Source organism: Equus caballus, chromosome 20, assembly GCF_041296265.1.
Source record: "Equus caballus isolate H_3958 breed thoroughbred chromosome 20, TB-T2T, whole genome shotgun sequence".
Classification (NCBI taxonomy): domain Eukaryota; kingdom Metazoa; phylum Chordata; class Mammalia; order Perissodactyla; family Equidae; genus Equus; species Equus caballus.
In genome coordinates, this window is record NC_091703.1 from 42,803,421 (window position 1) to 42,819,750 (window position 16,330).

Sequence of the window (16,330 nt, forward strand, 5' to 3'; positions counted from 1 at the left end):
ACAGTGAGTGGCTGCTCTGGTCTCAGTCCATCCCTGGGTGCCAGCCTCTCTCCCTCCCTCTTCACCCTGCAGCTGAAGGAGCAGAGGGAGCGGGAACGGTGGCAGCGGCAGCGGAAGGTCCACGCCGGCAGCACGCTGGAGGAGGGAGGCGAGTTCGACGACCTGGTGTCGGCCCTGCGCTCAGGGGAGGTTTTTGACAAGGACTTATGCAAGCTGAAGCGCAGCCGCAAGCGATCGGGGAGCCAGGCATTGGAGGTCACCCGGGAGAGGGCAATCAACAGGCTGAATCATTGACCTGGGGCCTGGCCACCGTGGGAGGCGGGGAGACAGGGATGGACCGAGAGGGGCTGAGGGGAGGAGGCCATGATGCTAAACAACTTGGTGCTCGGTTCCTGGCCCTGGGCTGGGTCCCAGGGGCGGGCTGTGTGGCAGGACCAGGTCTCCCCACACTTACCTGAAAGGGCTCCCCTCCTCTCTTCTTCCCATTGTTCTTTCTGCATCGGGGCCTTCAGGGGTCACTCTGAGGCTGCCTTGGACATCCCTGGCCAGCCTGCCTGCAGGGGCCCTGCTCCCCGTCCCCAAGCATGGGCACCCACGCTGGCACAGAATTGTTCCAGAGCTAGACTAGAGTGGTCCACGGACCTTGTCCGGATTTCATGTGCAGTGGGAGTAACAGTGGGGTGAGCCCCCTGAGAGCCAGGTTGAGAATCCAGGCTCCCATCCCTCAAGAGGTGGCTTAATGGAACATTGATCTGGGGGCAAACTTTCCTCTTGGATGGAAAAGGAAGAGGCATTATGTATTCTAGCTAGGAATGTCCCAGAAAAACTAAAACATGCTGGGAGGATGATGCAGGGACCAAGTCATCAGGACAGAGTGGCAGTGCCCGTTTCCTTCATCACAAGTCCGTTGGCCCCACCTCTTGCATGTCCTAAGCCTCCCTCCCTCCCTTTCCTGTGCCACCTCCATCCATCTACTAATCCAGAAGCCCAGAAAACTCACCTTTGGGTTCACATGAGCATGGCTTACTATCAGGTACTTGATGAATCTGGTAAGGGAAGGGGTTCAAAAAAGACCCCACTCAACACACCTCACGCCTTGGGCATAGGGACCCTGGAACAAAACTCTCTCACCTCCCCAGTACAGCCAGACCACTGTCTTGAAGTGAGACAGTGACCTCACATGTTGGCTAGGGGTTCCCCACAGCCCTTCACCAGAGGGCAGCACTGGAACGCCCAGGTGCACACTAGGGCTTCCTGGTCCAACACTTAATGTTACTCAGACCCCAAACTCTTTCTCTGATATCTGCCTCAAGAGTAGAAGCCACAGTGACCTCCCGTTCTGTCCAGGCTGCAGGAGACCACATCAAACTATGTGTATCTGGCTGAGGCTGGCCCTGGGGCATCGGGTCCTGAGAGGGTCCTAAGGGACAGAGCTGCCCTCTGCATTTAAATGCCATCTCTGAGGGTGTCTCCTCCTCTGAGGCATTCAGACTAGGGCCAGTGCAGGCAGGGGAGGCTGGGAATGCACTCCTGAAGGAGCCAAGGGGGGAAGGTTGAAAGGGGGCTTCAGCCCCCCATCTCTGGTACCCAATTTCGTTCTTCAGCCTGACTTCCAAGGGGCCCATTCTGGTCCTCCTGTCCATTCCCACCTTCCATTCTGTCCGTCTTGAGCTGTCCTGGGCGGGTGGGGGTAGGGAGAGCAATGGGGCCGGTAATGGCTGTGTCTAAAAGTTTTCTGTCTTCTAAAAGAAGGGAGGTGAGGTCAACTCCATCAAGTCTTATTTTCAAAACATTTCCTCCCACTAAAATTGACCTTCCATCCTCTGTGTCTGTGAGACCAGCCTCAACCTTGCTCCTTGCCCTTCCATCCTCCTACCCTTTCCTTTATGCTTCTCACCTTCCAAGCTACTTCTCCAGCTCAGGGTTTTTGCCAGTGGAGAGACTGGTGGGCTGGGCCAACTCTTCAGCTGCCTATCTTTTTCCTGCATCAGATTCCTAGGGGTGGGACCATAGTAGCTGCAGGGGAAGAAACACAGGGTTGGTGAGCCCAGCACGTGTGTTGGTTTGAGGGGGAGGGATCTGAGCAAATGCAAGCCTGGCCAAGACAGGTGTGAAGAGGCCATCCTGGAGTCCAGGTGAGGGCAAGATGAAGGCTTCCAGGAAGAGCAACTGCAGAGAGCTGTGTTACACCCATCTGAACACCCAAGAGCCCTCGCCACAGGACGCTGGCATTGGGATGATGGAAAGGTTGTGGGTGGGGTCTCTGAAGGCTGGCCGGACTGAGGTCAACCTTAATCCACAGGGGAGGGCTCCACTTCTACCCAACAGGCACGTCCAAATCCTGGCATTCCCACCCACCATGCATGACTGGATGCGCACCAGGAAAGACAGAATACGGAAGCTGTTCAAGATGCATTGGATCCGCAGAAAAGCAGTTTGGTTTAACTGTTTACAGAGGACACATATATTGTTCCTGGGCTCAGGCTTCTCACCCTCAAAGAGTTTTCCTTTTCTATTTATTATTTTCTAGATCTGGCTGGTGGCTCTGGCACCAGACGCCTTGTAGCCAGATCTCCAACAGTGCCTTGCACCATGGACCATCAAGGCTGACTCCGCAATGGCTGAGTTGGTCCTTGACGTGCTACCTGTTTACGCCTGTTGTATCTGTTCCTTGGTCTTTCCCCAGTACCCTTCTCACCCCTCCTGCCACCTTCAGGTGAATTCCTCCAGCTGTCTAACTTTGTGTCCAATGTAGAATTCAGTTAACTATTGTAACCTGTCCCCTTCTCAGCTGCAGCGCCCACTCCTCCTCCCCCGTGATGGAAGGAAGGCATGTTTAAGGCAGCGGGAGAAAATTCTCCAGGTAGATGGGGAAGGGTCTGGTCCAGGCTCTCCCCATCCCCACCCCATTTCCACCAACTGGGGAGCAGTGACCATCTCCCCTCACCTCCACCCAGGGCCATCTTCATACCAAGGCTGCTCTCACCAGCTGTCTCAGACCACAGATGAGGCTAATGTACAAAATCTGCAGCGTCCTTTTTACCTGCACCTTTTTTATAAGAATATATTGTAATACTAAAAAATATTAAATCCATACCATCCCCATCCAGCCTGCCTTGAAACGTGTGCCTTCTTCCCTTGAGGGGACTTGAGGTGTGCTGGGGAGCAGGCACATCTGGTGTGTTGCAGCCAGCTTGTACCAGCTCTGAGCGTGCCAACTGTTAGATTTTCAGGAATTTTGCAAGCCAGTTCATGTTGTATGGTAGCTTGAAATCGGCCAGAGTTTGTTTAACCACCAGCTCTGGGGAGAAGACAAAGCCATTTGCCAGCAAACCTGGGTGTAGGGCAGAGGGGAGGCAAGCAGGGGTGCCACTGAGGATGGCCCTAAAGAAGCCTAGCCATCTTAGAGAACCCAGCAAACGAGTCCAGTGTTTGAGGGTGTGCATATGGGAGCCTCTGATTGCACCGTCCCAATCTGATACAGGCAGTGAGCTTCGGACACCCCCACTGGACAGTTTTACTGTAGATGGTGCCCCCCCACCCACTACCTTCTCCCACAGGGAGGACGGAGAATATGTGTCTCTCCTCTCCTCCTCCCCCAGGGCAGTGGGCTTTGGGATGGGGTTGAGGGGGTGGGCATGAAATTGGAGCAGCTCGGTGCCCTCTGCACAGACAGTCCTCACTCTTGCATCTCCAAAGTTGGCATCGTGGCTTTATTTGTGTGCTGTGAGGGTGAAGGCAATCTTCGACTCTTTTTTTCCCTGATATGTTCAGGAATAAAGGGGTGTGGGTAGTGGGTGGGACGGCAGTGTGCAGGTGGGATGTGTGGTTGGTCAGGAGTCCTCAGGGCTGCGGCCCACGTGTATGTCCTGTTTAGCAGGAGGGAGCCAGCAGGATGGTGCAATTGTTAAGTGAAAGCCTGCAAGTTTGGTGGGGGACAGGCTCAGGCAAAGGAGGGACTAACTGGCTCTTTCAAAGGAGGGACAGGAGGGATGGGATGGGCAGGCTGTGGCTCCACAGACTCGGGAAGGGAAGCTGCTGAGAAGTTGTGACACATTCTAATGCAAGCTTTTTTCCCCTCCTCAAAGTGGGTTCCTCTGCTTAATGAGCCCTTATTCTCTTCCCCAGGGAAGTAGGAGAAGAGAAAACCCACAATGAGAAGTGGAAGTTATAGGCTGCACATCTGCAACTGGTTGTCTGAAATAGTGCACAGATAACCCAATGTGTCTTTTTGGTTATCTAGCATTGCTTGCTGCAATGCCCTCCCATGACCTGAGTGTCCAGGAAGGCTGAGGGCCTGCTGGTTTCCTCTCTGAATAAAGAGAACCCCACAGGGCACTGTAAATCATCCAGCAGGAGGAACTGGCTGACCTTCGGTTCCTACTGTGAAGGCAAACAGTAACAGGCCGAAAGGAACTTGACATCTGTCTCTTGACCCAAATTGCATCCCATCGCATGATCTGGCTGCGCCATGGGTGAGGGGGCAGGAGCTCTAAGCCCGATGGAAGTCCCCCCGCTGACCCCCAGTCTTGCTGATGAGCTTGATCTCCCCCAACACGATGTCCCTGCTGACAGCCTTGCACATATCATACAGGGTGAGGGCGGCCACAGCAGCTGAGGTCAGGGCCTCCATCTCCACCCCAGTGGGGCCCCGAGCCCGGCAAGATGCCTGGATCACCACGGCATGGCGTGTGCTGTCCAGCTCCAGCTGCACCTGGACGTGGCTCAGGGCCACATGGTGGCACAGAGGAATCAGCTGACTGGTCAGCTTGGCTGCCTGGATGCCAGCCAGCTGGGCTACCACCAAGGCGTCTCCCTTCTTTAGCTGGTTCTCTTGGACGAGCTTGAAGGCCACAGGCCCCAGGAGGACCATGGCTGAGGCCACAGCCACCCGCTCTGTGTCTGGCTTCTGGCCCACATCTACCATAGCTGCCCGTCCTTCGGTGTTCACATGGGTTAGCTGGTCCGAGGTTGGCAGGGGTCCTGAGTGTGTGGCAGGAGCGGGGGACACTGGGCTAAGGCACTTTGGATTGGTAGCTGAGTCTCGGTGGGAACTGTAGTGTCTCTGAAGGGAGCCAGACCCCAGCCACCAGTGGGCGAGGGGAGGGATCTGGGGGACCCGGCATCCTTTCCACAATGTTGCCACCTGGTTGGAGAAACTCATTCTGTGTCTCAGATCCTGAACACGGAGGGGGTCCCAGGAGGAAAGGCTCAGAATGGCTGGTGGGGAATCTTGGAGCATCAAAAATAACTCTGGAAGGACAGAGAAAAAAGACTAAGTCCAAACGGTAAGTCTTTCTCCCACCTCTTCCCCCAACCTTTTCCCTACCCCACCTCGAGCTCGCTCTCTCAGACTGGGGAAAGAGGAATGAAGAGCAAAAAGCATAGCGAGAAGAGAGGAAATAGAAGCTATACAGATAGAAAGTCCCCAGAATACAGGTTTGCAGCCCTTCTGACCAGGTGTGACACAGGGCAATGGCCCCACCAGTTTCCAACTGTCCTGCAGTGGTGGTGTGGGGGTACTCCTGGGCTCCCCTCCTCACAAAAACTATCTTGTTGCCAAAATTCTCTTAAGAAAACCTAAGCTCTAAAGACTGAAGCCTGGATATGATGACCTCTCCACGGCCCTTCATTTCCTAAAACTACAGTGAGGTTCAGCCTGAGTTATCAATCAGTTACTTTCATCTTCACGTTCTCTATGAAGAGTTTACAGTTAAGGATATAGTTTATACACAATATACTAAGGGGGCTATTTAATCTATTGAAACATGGTCTTTTAAGTCCCCTCAAGCACAGGAAAATGCACACAAAGTGACAAGTGGATGCAAATGGTCCCAAGGGCCTTGAGAACCTTGCGGGCTCTTGTTACTCAAACAGTGGTCCAGGGACCAGCAGCACTAGTACGTCTGAGAACTGTTGGAGATGCAGAATCCACCCCAAATCTGAATCTGAAATAATAAGACCCCCATGTGATTCATAGGTACATGGAAGTCTGAGAGCCCTATCGCAGGCAACTCTTGGTTTCATAGAAACCAGACTAGTTTAGTTACTCTGTATCTTCGAAAGTAATAATATTCCTTACGAAGCAAAGAAGTCTCCCAACTTGCAGCTTTCCATCATGTTCTGGGCCCCCTACTTCATTAATGTCAGAGGTACAACCTCCCTTCTAGGGGGACCATCAAGGCATCCTCACTCCCTGCCATCAAAGTGTGTCAGTGTGGATCAAGGTCCAACAAGAGGACTATGATGCTGGAGGTGGGAGGAGAAGAGAGATGATGGTTTTCTTCCCAATGGAGTGCTTTGGGGAGCAGCCTTTCCATCTGTGGGTGGCTGGGGTGCAAGGGTGGTCCTCGGGCTGTCTCTGGCCCACTCCAGCCTGCTTCCCTCTGGGCCACTGCACTCACTCAGCTCCAACCTCTGGAGGAAACAATTCCTTCCCTTAGTTTTTCTCACTGCTTTCTCTCGTCCAGTGGTCCAGATCTAGCTGTGGCCAGGGCGAGTGAGGCGTCACCTGCTCTAGTCTGCGTATCGTGCCAGAGGGGTAACACATCCCTAAAGCTCGTGGACTAGCTCAGTTCTCCAGGGTCAAGCCCACATATGGCTTTATTAAAAACGTGTTTTGTTTGAAACATCCAATGCACATGAAAGATGCCCTGTGCATATAAGCTCCCAGGAGTTAAAGAATTAGCAAGCTGAGACCCTGGCTGCTTCCTCCCTGGAAAAATGAGTAAGATTCTTAGCTTGCTGCCTCTGGCTCTGCCTGGCACAGAAGCAGAACAACACCTTACAGGTGCTAATGGTCCAGAGACATGCATGGACTAGCCCACACGACAGAGGGAAAGGGACGCCTGTGATCGTTTCTAACCTGGGAGGTTCTAGAGCTGAGGACAAGCTCTCAGTCTTAACCAGGAGCTCCATTCTCTGGGAACAACTAACTTAGTGATCATAAATCTGGAGGACTTCCTGCCCCGATTTCTGGTGAGACAGAATGATGATTTCTGTGGCATGGACAGTGGGGGAGCTGTGGATGGGGAAGAGAAGTAGCAGTCAAGGCTTGAAAGGGTTAGAAAAGATGAAGGAGGTTTATAAGAAAAATAAGGATGAGAACATCAGGATGAAATGCAGGATCTGGGGGTGCCGTATGGCAAGGGCCCCACCCCATGGGAACCTCCAACGACAAGGGTGAGTGGTTACGTACTGATGGATCACCCACCGATGAGGATCATGGGCCGGTTCTTCATCTGGGAAATATTGAACATGCCTGGGGTAAGGGAAAGACGGGGAGGGAGAGGAGAGAAAGAGGGCAGGGAAAGGGGAGTTCACTGAAACCAGCAATGGACAAGGTGGTATGACAACCCAGGGACATGCACTCACCTCCGTGCACCCACACAGAGCCCCCTGTACCCGCAAGGTCCTGGGCCCATGACAGAACAGTCTGTGGACACCCAGGACCCCACCCTCCCTGATAGAAGACAATGTGTGGGATGAGAGAGAGGCAATGGCACCCCCTTCCCCCCACCCAATAGAACAGCCCAAGAGAATTCGGGGTCCCCTCTCCTGTGCAGTCTGTGCTATGCCAACTTCCCCTGGGAAGGCGAACCATCACTGCATCCCGGTCTAGAGGTCCAACCGGAGGGACTGGGAGTGAGGACAACACTGAATCCCACTGGCTCCAGGCCAGGCCTTCCTTTGTCCTCTCACCTCATAACTACGGCCCTCCCTCCTGACAATGGCCCACCCCACTATCCAGCCTGGCCTGCTCCACCCCTGCCCCTTACCTGCATGCTGCTGCTTCTTCCTGCCCACGGCAGCCCCGATGATTCTCAGCAGCTCCTCCTCGGAGGCCCCGGCCCGCAGGTGATCCCGTAGAGAGACTTCTGAGTTCCCAAAGAGGCAGACCTGCAGGGGGTCACCGTGGGGGTAAGGACAACATGCCTCCTGGGTCCCTGGGCCTTGGCCCCCCAACTCCGAGCAGCCAGCCCCATCCCTACAGTCCTCCATGGGCTGAGCGCCAGTGCCCAGGCCTCCCACGGGTGGGTCACACTGAAGGCAGGGCTTCCAGCAATGAGAGGCAGAAGGCGCCGGATGGAGGAGTCAGACAGGCTGGAAGGGCAGGAAGCAAAATCAGACATCCTGAGGCCTCTCTGTGACTCATGGTCACGTTTCCTTCAGCTCGTAGAGTGTGCTTTAAAAGTTTAATAGTTACCAATAGAAACAGCACACAAAAATCCAGATCCGCACCTTCTCCTGAGACATTCCATGGAACGGCCTCTGTCGCCTTGAGAATGGACCCCAATCAGTTGGAACTAGCCCTGGCAGTCCCCTCCAGACATGGCATGCACATCCCATTTCACCTCAGTCCCCTCCTGGTCCCTTCACTCATGGACATCACCTGCCTGTCCCTGCACCTACTCCGGTTTGTGAGCCCTGACAGGTGGTGGAACAGCAGAGGGCTGGTGGGCATGGCATCCTGAGGTCACTCAAACTTGACTCAACGCTCCCTAGCTTCTGTGAGAGGCTGGGTGCTCTGGGCGGGCTCAGGGATGGGTGAGGCAGTCCCAGAAAGCAGGTACCTACCATCCTCCCACAAAACCTTATAAAGTACCTACTATGTGCCAGCTGTGTACAAGGCGCCATGGACACAGAGACAGAAGAACATTCGAGAAGCCACTGATGGCAGAGACTACCAGAGAAGAAACCTAAGCAGAAGGTCGACCTATTTCATGGTGCTGGTTAGTGCCCATTCCTTGTTCCCCCACGAGGCCCCAGGTCCACTCTCTGCCCCAGGAGGGCCCCCTATGGATGCCACCTTCTGGGCTCCCCTCCAGCTGGCTTCTGCCTGGGTTTGGCTGACAGCAGATCAGAGAATGAGAGGAAAGGAAGGTCGGGCGTTTCCCCCTGCTTCCTCCCTGCTCTGATGTCTCCCACAATGGCTGCTTCCCTCAACTCCAGCACCAACCAGGTGACCACTCCGCCAGGCTCCAGCTCTCATGGGGCCCAGTGACACCCCTCCTCCCCAGGGGTGGGGACAGCTGTTGGCTGCTGCTCATCAAGTGCTTCAACACCCCTTATAGGTCCCGTTAACTGTGCACTATACATAGCCTTGTCATTACATTCTCTTTAGAATCCCCCCGCCGTTTCCCACAGGGGCCCTGACTGATGCAGCTACCACCCACAGTCTAGGTCAATTCTACAACCAGCCAAGAAAACAAGCAAAATCCCCTAGCGTTTTTTTTTCCTTCTTCTCTTCAAAGCCCCCCAGTACATAGTTGTATATTCTAGTTTCAGGTCCCTCTAGTTGTGGCATGTGGGACGCCACCTCAGTATGGCTTGATGAGCGGTGCCATGTCTGCACCCAGGATCCGAACCAGTTAAACCCTGGGCCGCCAAAGTGCAGCGCCAGAACTTAACCACTCAGGCACGGAGCGGGCCCCACCCCAGCTTTTAAAACTACTGAATGGTCCCTTTTGGATGTCAGACTTGATGTATCTAAACACAATGCACCATCCCCACCCTCCCCACTCCCCAGTCCTAAACAGCCCCAAAGTGACTGGCCACCTGGATGCTTTCTCTCCCCACACCTGCATTACCACGTGCTTTCATCCCTCCTTCCTACGCTTACCTGACACTCTCACATATTTAGAACATCTCTAAATGGCCATCTAATAGGTCCTCCTATTTCCAAATTCAGCCTGTGGGTTATTCTCCTAAAACATGAATCGGGGATCCTGTCTCCCCCTTGTCCGGAAACTGCACAGTGCCCCACTGTGCACAGAACACACCCTGTACCCTTTATCAGGGCACTCAAGCCCTCTACAACGGGGTCTCCCATATCTGACTTTAATCTGCCTTGGCCAAATAGCACGAACCCCAGATAAGCAGCCCTCCCCCACTTCTCCTCCTCCACCCATTCTCAAGGCTTACCAAGGTCCACAATGCACTCCCTCAAGGCCCGCCACTCTATGGCCCATCCAGCCACTCATCTGACAAAGAATCAGGGGCTGCCAAGCATCAGCTCTTTGTTTGGTCTTACCATGAGCCTTCAGGCCCCCACAGGAAACAGCACCTCTGGGCCTCCTTCACATCCCCCACAGCACTGAACACACAGTGCGTGCTGATTAGATATGAGTAACCGATGCTGGTTTCAGAGCGGAGACCCTGGCCTGGTGGATGGGGCCAACCAGGGTGGGGGTAGGGAAAGTGCACAGTGATCCTCCCTTTTCCCCCCGCCCCCTCCCCTCTGGTAGCACCGAGGGCCGGAAAGTGGCTCCCAGGCTCCCAATCAACTGGACACTTCTTCAGGGACCCAAGGAAGGAAGGAATCAGTGACATTTCCACAGGGACCAAGAATTCACCTTTACCTACTGCTCCCATGATCCCCTAAACCTGACACTATTTCACATACCACCCTGGGTGCCCTGCTGGTCTCCCCTCCAATCAAGGGGTGCAGGTGGAAAGAGAGATTCAGAACACAGAGGTGGCAAGGGGGCCTCAGGGGGACAGGGCCACTCACCTTGAGGTTGCCATCAGCTGTGATTCGTAGCCGGTTGCAGGTCCCACAGAAATGCTCTGACATGGACGTGATGAAGCTGACCTGGCCTCGGAAGCCAGGGATTTTAAAGGCCTGAGGGTTGGGGGAAGGACAGTGGAGGGGATGGGATGGGTGGCTGAGCCCCAGCTCTCACCCCACAGCCCTCTTCCCGAGGATCCCTGTGGAAGGCAGTACCCAAGGCCCTCAGACAACAGAAGACTCCAGTAGGAGGGATGACCTGAGCTTTCTGCCTGCACCTGGCCTACCCGAAAGGACACCTGCTAAGAATACAGGAACCTGAGGGCACCATGTCCAGAAAAGGCCACATGGGAGAGCAGGACAAGTGCCCCTCCGGCACTTACTGGAGTGTGTCCTACAACAAGTTAATTTCTTAACCCCCGCCCCACACTGAACCTGCTTCTTCCTCCACAAGGCAGGGAGGCTGTTGTGATGGTGCCGTAATGCTTCCCGCTAAATGGTATGGCCCTGCATCGCTGCATTCTCATCTCAGTGCAGCCACTGCCAGCTCTCCAGTCCTAGGGTGGAGACACCACCTGCCTCCCAGCCCCACCCTCTGTCCCCAACCTTGGCTGTGCTGGATTCCTCCTCGGGCAGCTTCTCCAGCTCCGGCCACTGCTGCCGGAGAGTGTCCAGCATCTCCTTGTAGCTGACCATCTTCCTGAAGTTCCACTTGTTGCCTGTGTTGGGTTGGGAGCTACTGAGTCACAGAGCTGCAGGGGCCCAGGGTCTTCAAGTCCATTCTCCCACATGGCCCAGGAATCAGTTCTCCTGCCTCTTGGACGAGAGGTCAGGATGCCCTGCCTAAACGGGGGATCACATCACACCCATGCTGGATCCTGAGAAGCCTCCGAGGCTGCATCACAGGCCTAGCCCGGTGCCTGCCCAGGCCCCTCCCCACCATCCCTGGAGAAATTCCTACACACATGGCAGAGCTCCAGGGTCAGCAGCACCCACAGGGTGAGCCAGACCTTGCCCGCCCCATTCAACCCTTCCCAGGGTCCTCAGCAGCCCCCGGCCATGCTCTCAGCGTGGCCCTGGCCTGGCTCTGTCGACAGGCCCCTCCCTCCCCTTCCGTCCCCTGACCCCATCACTGACCATCAAAAGGCATGTACTCTATGAAGCGCACGTCCAGGGGGAGTCCCTTGGTTAAGGCCACAAAGTTCAGGAGCTCGTCCTCGTTCAGGCCTCGCATCACCACACAGTTCACCTGGCCGGGGAACAAAGGGCCATAAGGGCTGTCCCCCTCCCGTTCTTTTGTAGGGATGACCTTTGGGGGGCTGACACCTGCACAGACTCTCCACTGGAGGTCCCATTCCTTGCCTCTCCCCCTAATTCTCCTTTGGTTGGGGCATTCCATGCAGTCACTGGTTTTCTTCCCTCTCTTGTGGGGGTGGGGGCAGGGTTGGATGCAGCAGGCAAGGAAGGGGTGAGGGGCACACTGTGGCTGCAGTGGCCAGGGCTGGGAGCTGTCATGGCACCAGGAGCTGGCAGAAGGCCCAGCCAGGGTGGAGGGGGCAGGAAGTCGGGGGTCAGCCGAGCGGCATGCCCTCACCTTCACAGGGTTGTAGCCCAGCTCAATGGCCTTGTGGATGCCCTCCATGACCTTGTGGAAACCTGTGGGGAGGGAGAGAAGGAAGGGTCCAGGCGCGTACCCCCTCCCCCTGCCCCCTCACACCCACAGGGGAGCACCAGAGCTAGGAGGAGCCTGGGAGACCACGGGGTCCAGGACCAGGTAGTAAACATTTTAGGCTTTGCAGGCCTAATTGAGGATATTATGGAGGTACGTGTCATAAAGATTTCATGGACTAAGTTTGGAATATGATAATAACTGAGCATAATTTTTTGTGACATAGCTCTACAAGGAGAATGGAAGAATGGAATTCTTTTTGCAGGGATAACACTTTGCTTAATTTGTTAACACATTAACATAATTAATGTTCCCTATCATTGAATTGATTGCAAATGTTCTCTGCAAAATCCATTCTTGGCTTGCAGGCTGTGGGAAAAACAAGGCACCGGGCTGGATTTGGCTGGTGGGCTGTAATGTGCCAACCCTGTGAACCCTCTCAGAGTCTAGAGGGGAAACTGAGGCCCAGAGAGAGGCAGTACCCTGCTAGAACCCTCACACCCTGTGTTTCAGAAGGCAGGTTTCCTGACCCTGTCAGGGCTTGCTCCTCGACAGTCCGTCCGTTCATTCACTCTACATATGCTCCCCAGGCACCTACTCGGCGCAGCTGCTGGGCCAGGGCTGGCGAGCGATTACTAAGGGTGTGGTTCTCACCTATCTCTGTGGTTAACCCACAGCAAACGTGATCCCACGCTGGCTTCTCCTCACCCCCAGCTCACTCATGCATCCAAACATTTCAGCGCCTACTGCATGCCGGCCCCACCCATCTCCCCCAAGACTGCACAGCCTGGTGATCATGTGTGGTTCACAGCTGGGACGGCACCTGAGAGAGGGTGGCCCAGTGATGGCCTCTGTGGTTTCCTGGTGGCATTTTTGGATGGCCGAGCGAGGGAGGGCAAAGCGAGGGAAGTGCAGCTTTTCCATCAAATGATCTAGAAGTTTCTCTTCTGTAAAGCACTCTTCCTCCAAAAGGAGGTGGTGGACACAGGAGTATGAGTGGAAAGGCAGATCTGACGTTAGGATAAACTGTCTCCAATCCTCAATCCAGGAAGGGAGACGAGGTACAGAGTGTGTATGTGTGTGTGATGCCCGCAAACACACCCTCCACTTTCCCACCTCAGAGCCCTCACCGGGCCTTGACTGACGTTCCCTCTCAGAGTGAGTTTCCTTGATCCAAATCCCCTCCTCAACCCAGTTCCTCAAGGCCCAGTGTCCACGCCTCCTCCTTGAAGCCCTCCTAGTCCTCCCCTGCTAGGAGTTCTCTCTCCCTCTCTGCAGCACTTTCATTGACACCACAAGCAAAGCTGGCCAGCGACATCACACCTTTCGACCCTTAGAAGTCTGTAAGGCAGGGCAATGTCCTGTGTCTCTCTGTCCTCGCCACAGCACCTGGAGCAGCCCTTTACAGGCAAGGACTCCATGGGTGCTTCCTCAGCACACAGATGGGTGTAAACAGGGAGTCACACCCTGGTGCGAGAATCTCTGCCCCAACATGAGGCCCACGGCCCAAGAGACACTGGGGGAGGGTTGGTCTAACGAGACCTGGGGCTCGGGGCTGCTCTCTCTCCCCACCTCCAGCCTCCGTGCTGAAGCTCAGCAGGTGTGCTTGCTGCAGCGGGTGAAAGAAGAGGCTTATATCCAGGATGGACATGGAGCATCACTGGGGGTACGGGGGCCCCACCTGCCAGTGCTCGCCCTGACTCTGGCATCTCAGGGCAGTTGCTTCCACCCTGCGCTCCCCACATTTCCTCAGAGCTCATTATGGGGTGACCAATGCATCCCAGTTTGCCAGGGACCATCTTGGTTTTAAAACTGAAAGGCCTGTGTTCTGGAAATCCTCTCAGCCCTGGGCAAACTGGGCGCAGGTAGAGAGAGGTTGGGCACTCTAGCTCTTAACATCTGATTCCAAAATGTCCCCAAGGGTATGGCTACAGTGAGAGGGGCATTTGGTGAGGGTGAAGGGTGAGAAATAAAGGCCTAGGTTTATTTATAGCCCAGACACACAGAGGGAGGGACCAGGCCCCTAGCCTAGCACAGTCACCAGTCACATGCCCCCCAGCTACATGGGCCCTGGGAGGGACACCCTCCACTCTGTGCCACATCTGATCACCTTTCCTGCGGACGATGAACTCAAACTTGGCCGGCACCAGCGTGTCCAGGCTGATGTTGATGGCACTGAGACCAGCTTTCTGAAGCGAAGGCAGCAGCCGGGCTAGGTTGATGCCATTGGTGGTGACACCGATGGTCCTCAGCCCTTCCAGCCGGTGGAGCTGGGCTGGAGAGAGAACGGGAGGGGGCGTCAGCCTGCTTGTTCTTGGTGACGCTGGGAGAGGAGCTGGAAGGAGATTCTGAGTCCCAAAGAGATGGACACAAAAGGGGCTCTCTGCGGACCTCTATTAATCAGGCTAGCTTAACAAGAAACCTGAGAATAAAAACAACGATAAAAATAACCAAAAGATTAAACCCTGCGTGGTCACTCTGCTAGAGGCCCTGCTGAGGGCTCTGTGTGCCTGAGCCACTGAGGCCTCAACAGTGACCATCCTCATTTAACAGACAAGGAAAGGGAGGCGCAGAGAGATTAAGAAAAGCACTTAAAGTCACAGGGCTAGTAAGAAGAACAGCTGAGATTCAAATCCATGTGTACCTCACTCCAGGACTGTGCTCTTAATAACAACTCACGGGTCCTGATAGTCTGAATAATAGAAACAAAAAGTGTTTGAATGACATGCTAAACAGACTTCTCTATTCCACCAAAAATCCCCAGAAATAACAGAAGGATTAAAAAAGAATCCTTAATAGCATTAGAAGACAAGAAAGAATGTCTTCAACGGCCCAGAAAGGTGGAGAAATACTGAAAGAGAGAAAGCAGATGAGGATCAGATAGCCTGAGGAGACCACAGCCCACAGCACACGCAGGAGGAGGTTCTGTACAAGGTGGGAGGGTAAGCAAACGCACCAAGCTTAGCAGTCACATAGCCAAGGAGGAGGAGGGTCCTTGGTTACGTCAAGGAGGTTGCCTGTCTGAGGAACTGTATTTGGACGTGCTGGGTAAGTCGGTTTCCCTCCCATCCCTATGAGCAGGGAGAAGGCAGCAGCTTTTACCCCAAGGCCAGGGCGCTTAAGCTCGCTGAAGGCGATGGGGCAGCCCAGAGCACCTGCTGACACTCAGGAGATATGGGAGCCCTGAAGCCCAGCAGGACCTCACATGCCTTCTCCACGACCTCAGGGACAATAGCATAAAGAGAAACAGCGTTGACAAACAGCCCAACAGAAGCCTTGGGCACTCAGATAAGTATATAGCCAAGCATCAGCAAACATTTAAGGAGAAGGTTGAGAAAGAAAGATACATTCCACAAGTAGAAAAATGAAAGAGGAAGGAGAAGTGACAGAGATAAGAGAAGACAATTCTTTTAAAAATCAGAGTTAGATGAAAAAATCCTCAACAAAATATTAGCAAGGCCAATTCACCAACTCATTAAAAGGAGATCATACACTCTGATCAAGTGAGATTTATTCCAGGGATGCAAGAATGGTTCACCATCCACAAGATCAATGTGACACCACATTAACAAAATAAAGGCTTTTAAGTCATACAATCATCTCAATAGAGGTAGGAAAAGGTTTGACAAAATTCAACATCGATTCATGATAAAAACTCTCAACGAAGTGGGCATAGAAGGAATGCTCCTCGACATAATAAACGCCATATATGACAAGCCCACAGCTAACATCATACCCAGTGGTGAAAAGCTGACTTTTTCCTGTAAGATCAGGAACAAGACAAGATTGCCCACTCTCCCCACTTTTATTCAACATAGTATTGGAAATTTTTGCCAGAGCAATTACACAAGAAAAAGAAATAAAAGTCATCCAAATCAGAAAGGAAGAAGTAAAACTGTCACTATTTGCAGATTATATATAGAAAATCCTAAAGACCCCAAAAAACTGTTAGAACTGATAAACAAATTCAGTAAAGTTGTAGGATACAAAATCAATATAAAAAAATCTGTTGCATTTACATACACTAATAACAAACTATCAGAAAGAGAAATTAAGAAAACAATCTCATTTACAATTATGTCAAAAAGAATAAAATACCAGGAATCAATTTAGCCAGGCAGGTGAAAGACTTGTACACTGTAAACTATAAG

General features: G+C 53.5%; 2 protein-coding genes and 1 long non-coding RNA gene across 23 annotated transcripts in view; 2 read left to right on the forward strand and 1 right to left on the reverse strand.

Annotated features, from left to right (window-relative positions):
* Nucleotides 1-3,109, forward strand: part of DAAM2 (dishevelled associated activator of morphogenesis 2) — a 105,284-nt gene extending 102,175 nt beyond the window's left edge. For all 17 annotated transcript variants that reach the window (XM_005603873.4, XM_070245531.1, XM_001500726.7 and 14 more), the window contains one exon: nt 73-3,109. In XM_005603873.4, coding sequence (XP_005603930.1) covers nt 73-294 — 222 coding nt within the window. In that variant the 3' untranslated portion in view covers nt 295-3,109. The remainder of the gene's footprint in view (nt 1-72) is intronic.
* Nucleotides 3,110-3,692: 583 nt separating this feature from the next.
* MOCS1 (molybdenum cofactor synthesis 1) overlaps nt 3,693-16,330 on the reverse strand; it is a 38,467-nt gene continuing 25,829 nt past the window's right edge. Inside the window, exons 4-11 of one of the 5 annotated variants that reach the window (XM_005603877.4) lie at nt 14,290-14,454; nt 12,105-12,166; nt 11,648-11,759; nt 11,117-11,229; nt 10,514-10,624; nt 7,779-7,899; nt 7,214-7,261; nt 3,693-5,253 (exon numbers count right to left, since the gene is read on the reverse strand). In XM_005603877.4, coding sequence (XP_005603934.2) covers nt 4,493-5,253; nt 7,214-7,261; nt 7,779-7,899; nt 10,514-10,624; nt 11,117-11,229; nt 11,648-11,759; nt 12,105-12,166; nt 14,290-14,454 — 1,493 coding nt within the window. In that variant the 3' untranslated portion in view covers nt 3,693-4,492. Of the gene's footprint in view, nt 5,254-7,198; nt 7,262-7,778; nt 7,900-10,513; nt 10,625-11,116; nt 11,230-11,647; nt 11,760-12,104; nt 12,167-14,289; nt 14,455-16,330 lie in introns of all 5 variants that reach the window. The other 4 variants (XM_003363711.5, XM_005603879.4, XM_005603878.4 and 1 more) reach the window with 4 other exon arrangements.
* Nucleotides 5,178-10,821, forward strand: LOC138919648 (uncharacterized). Its single transcript, XR_011430034.1, has 3 exons — nt 5,178-5,288; nt 8,620-8,732; nt 10,693-10,821. It is a non-coding gene; the product is annotated as an uncharacterized lncRNA (long non-coding RNA).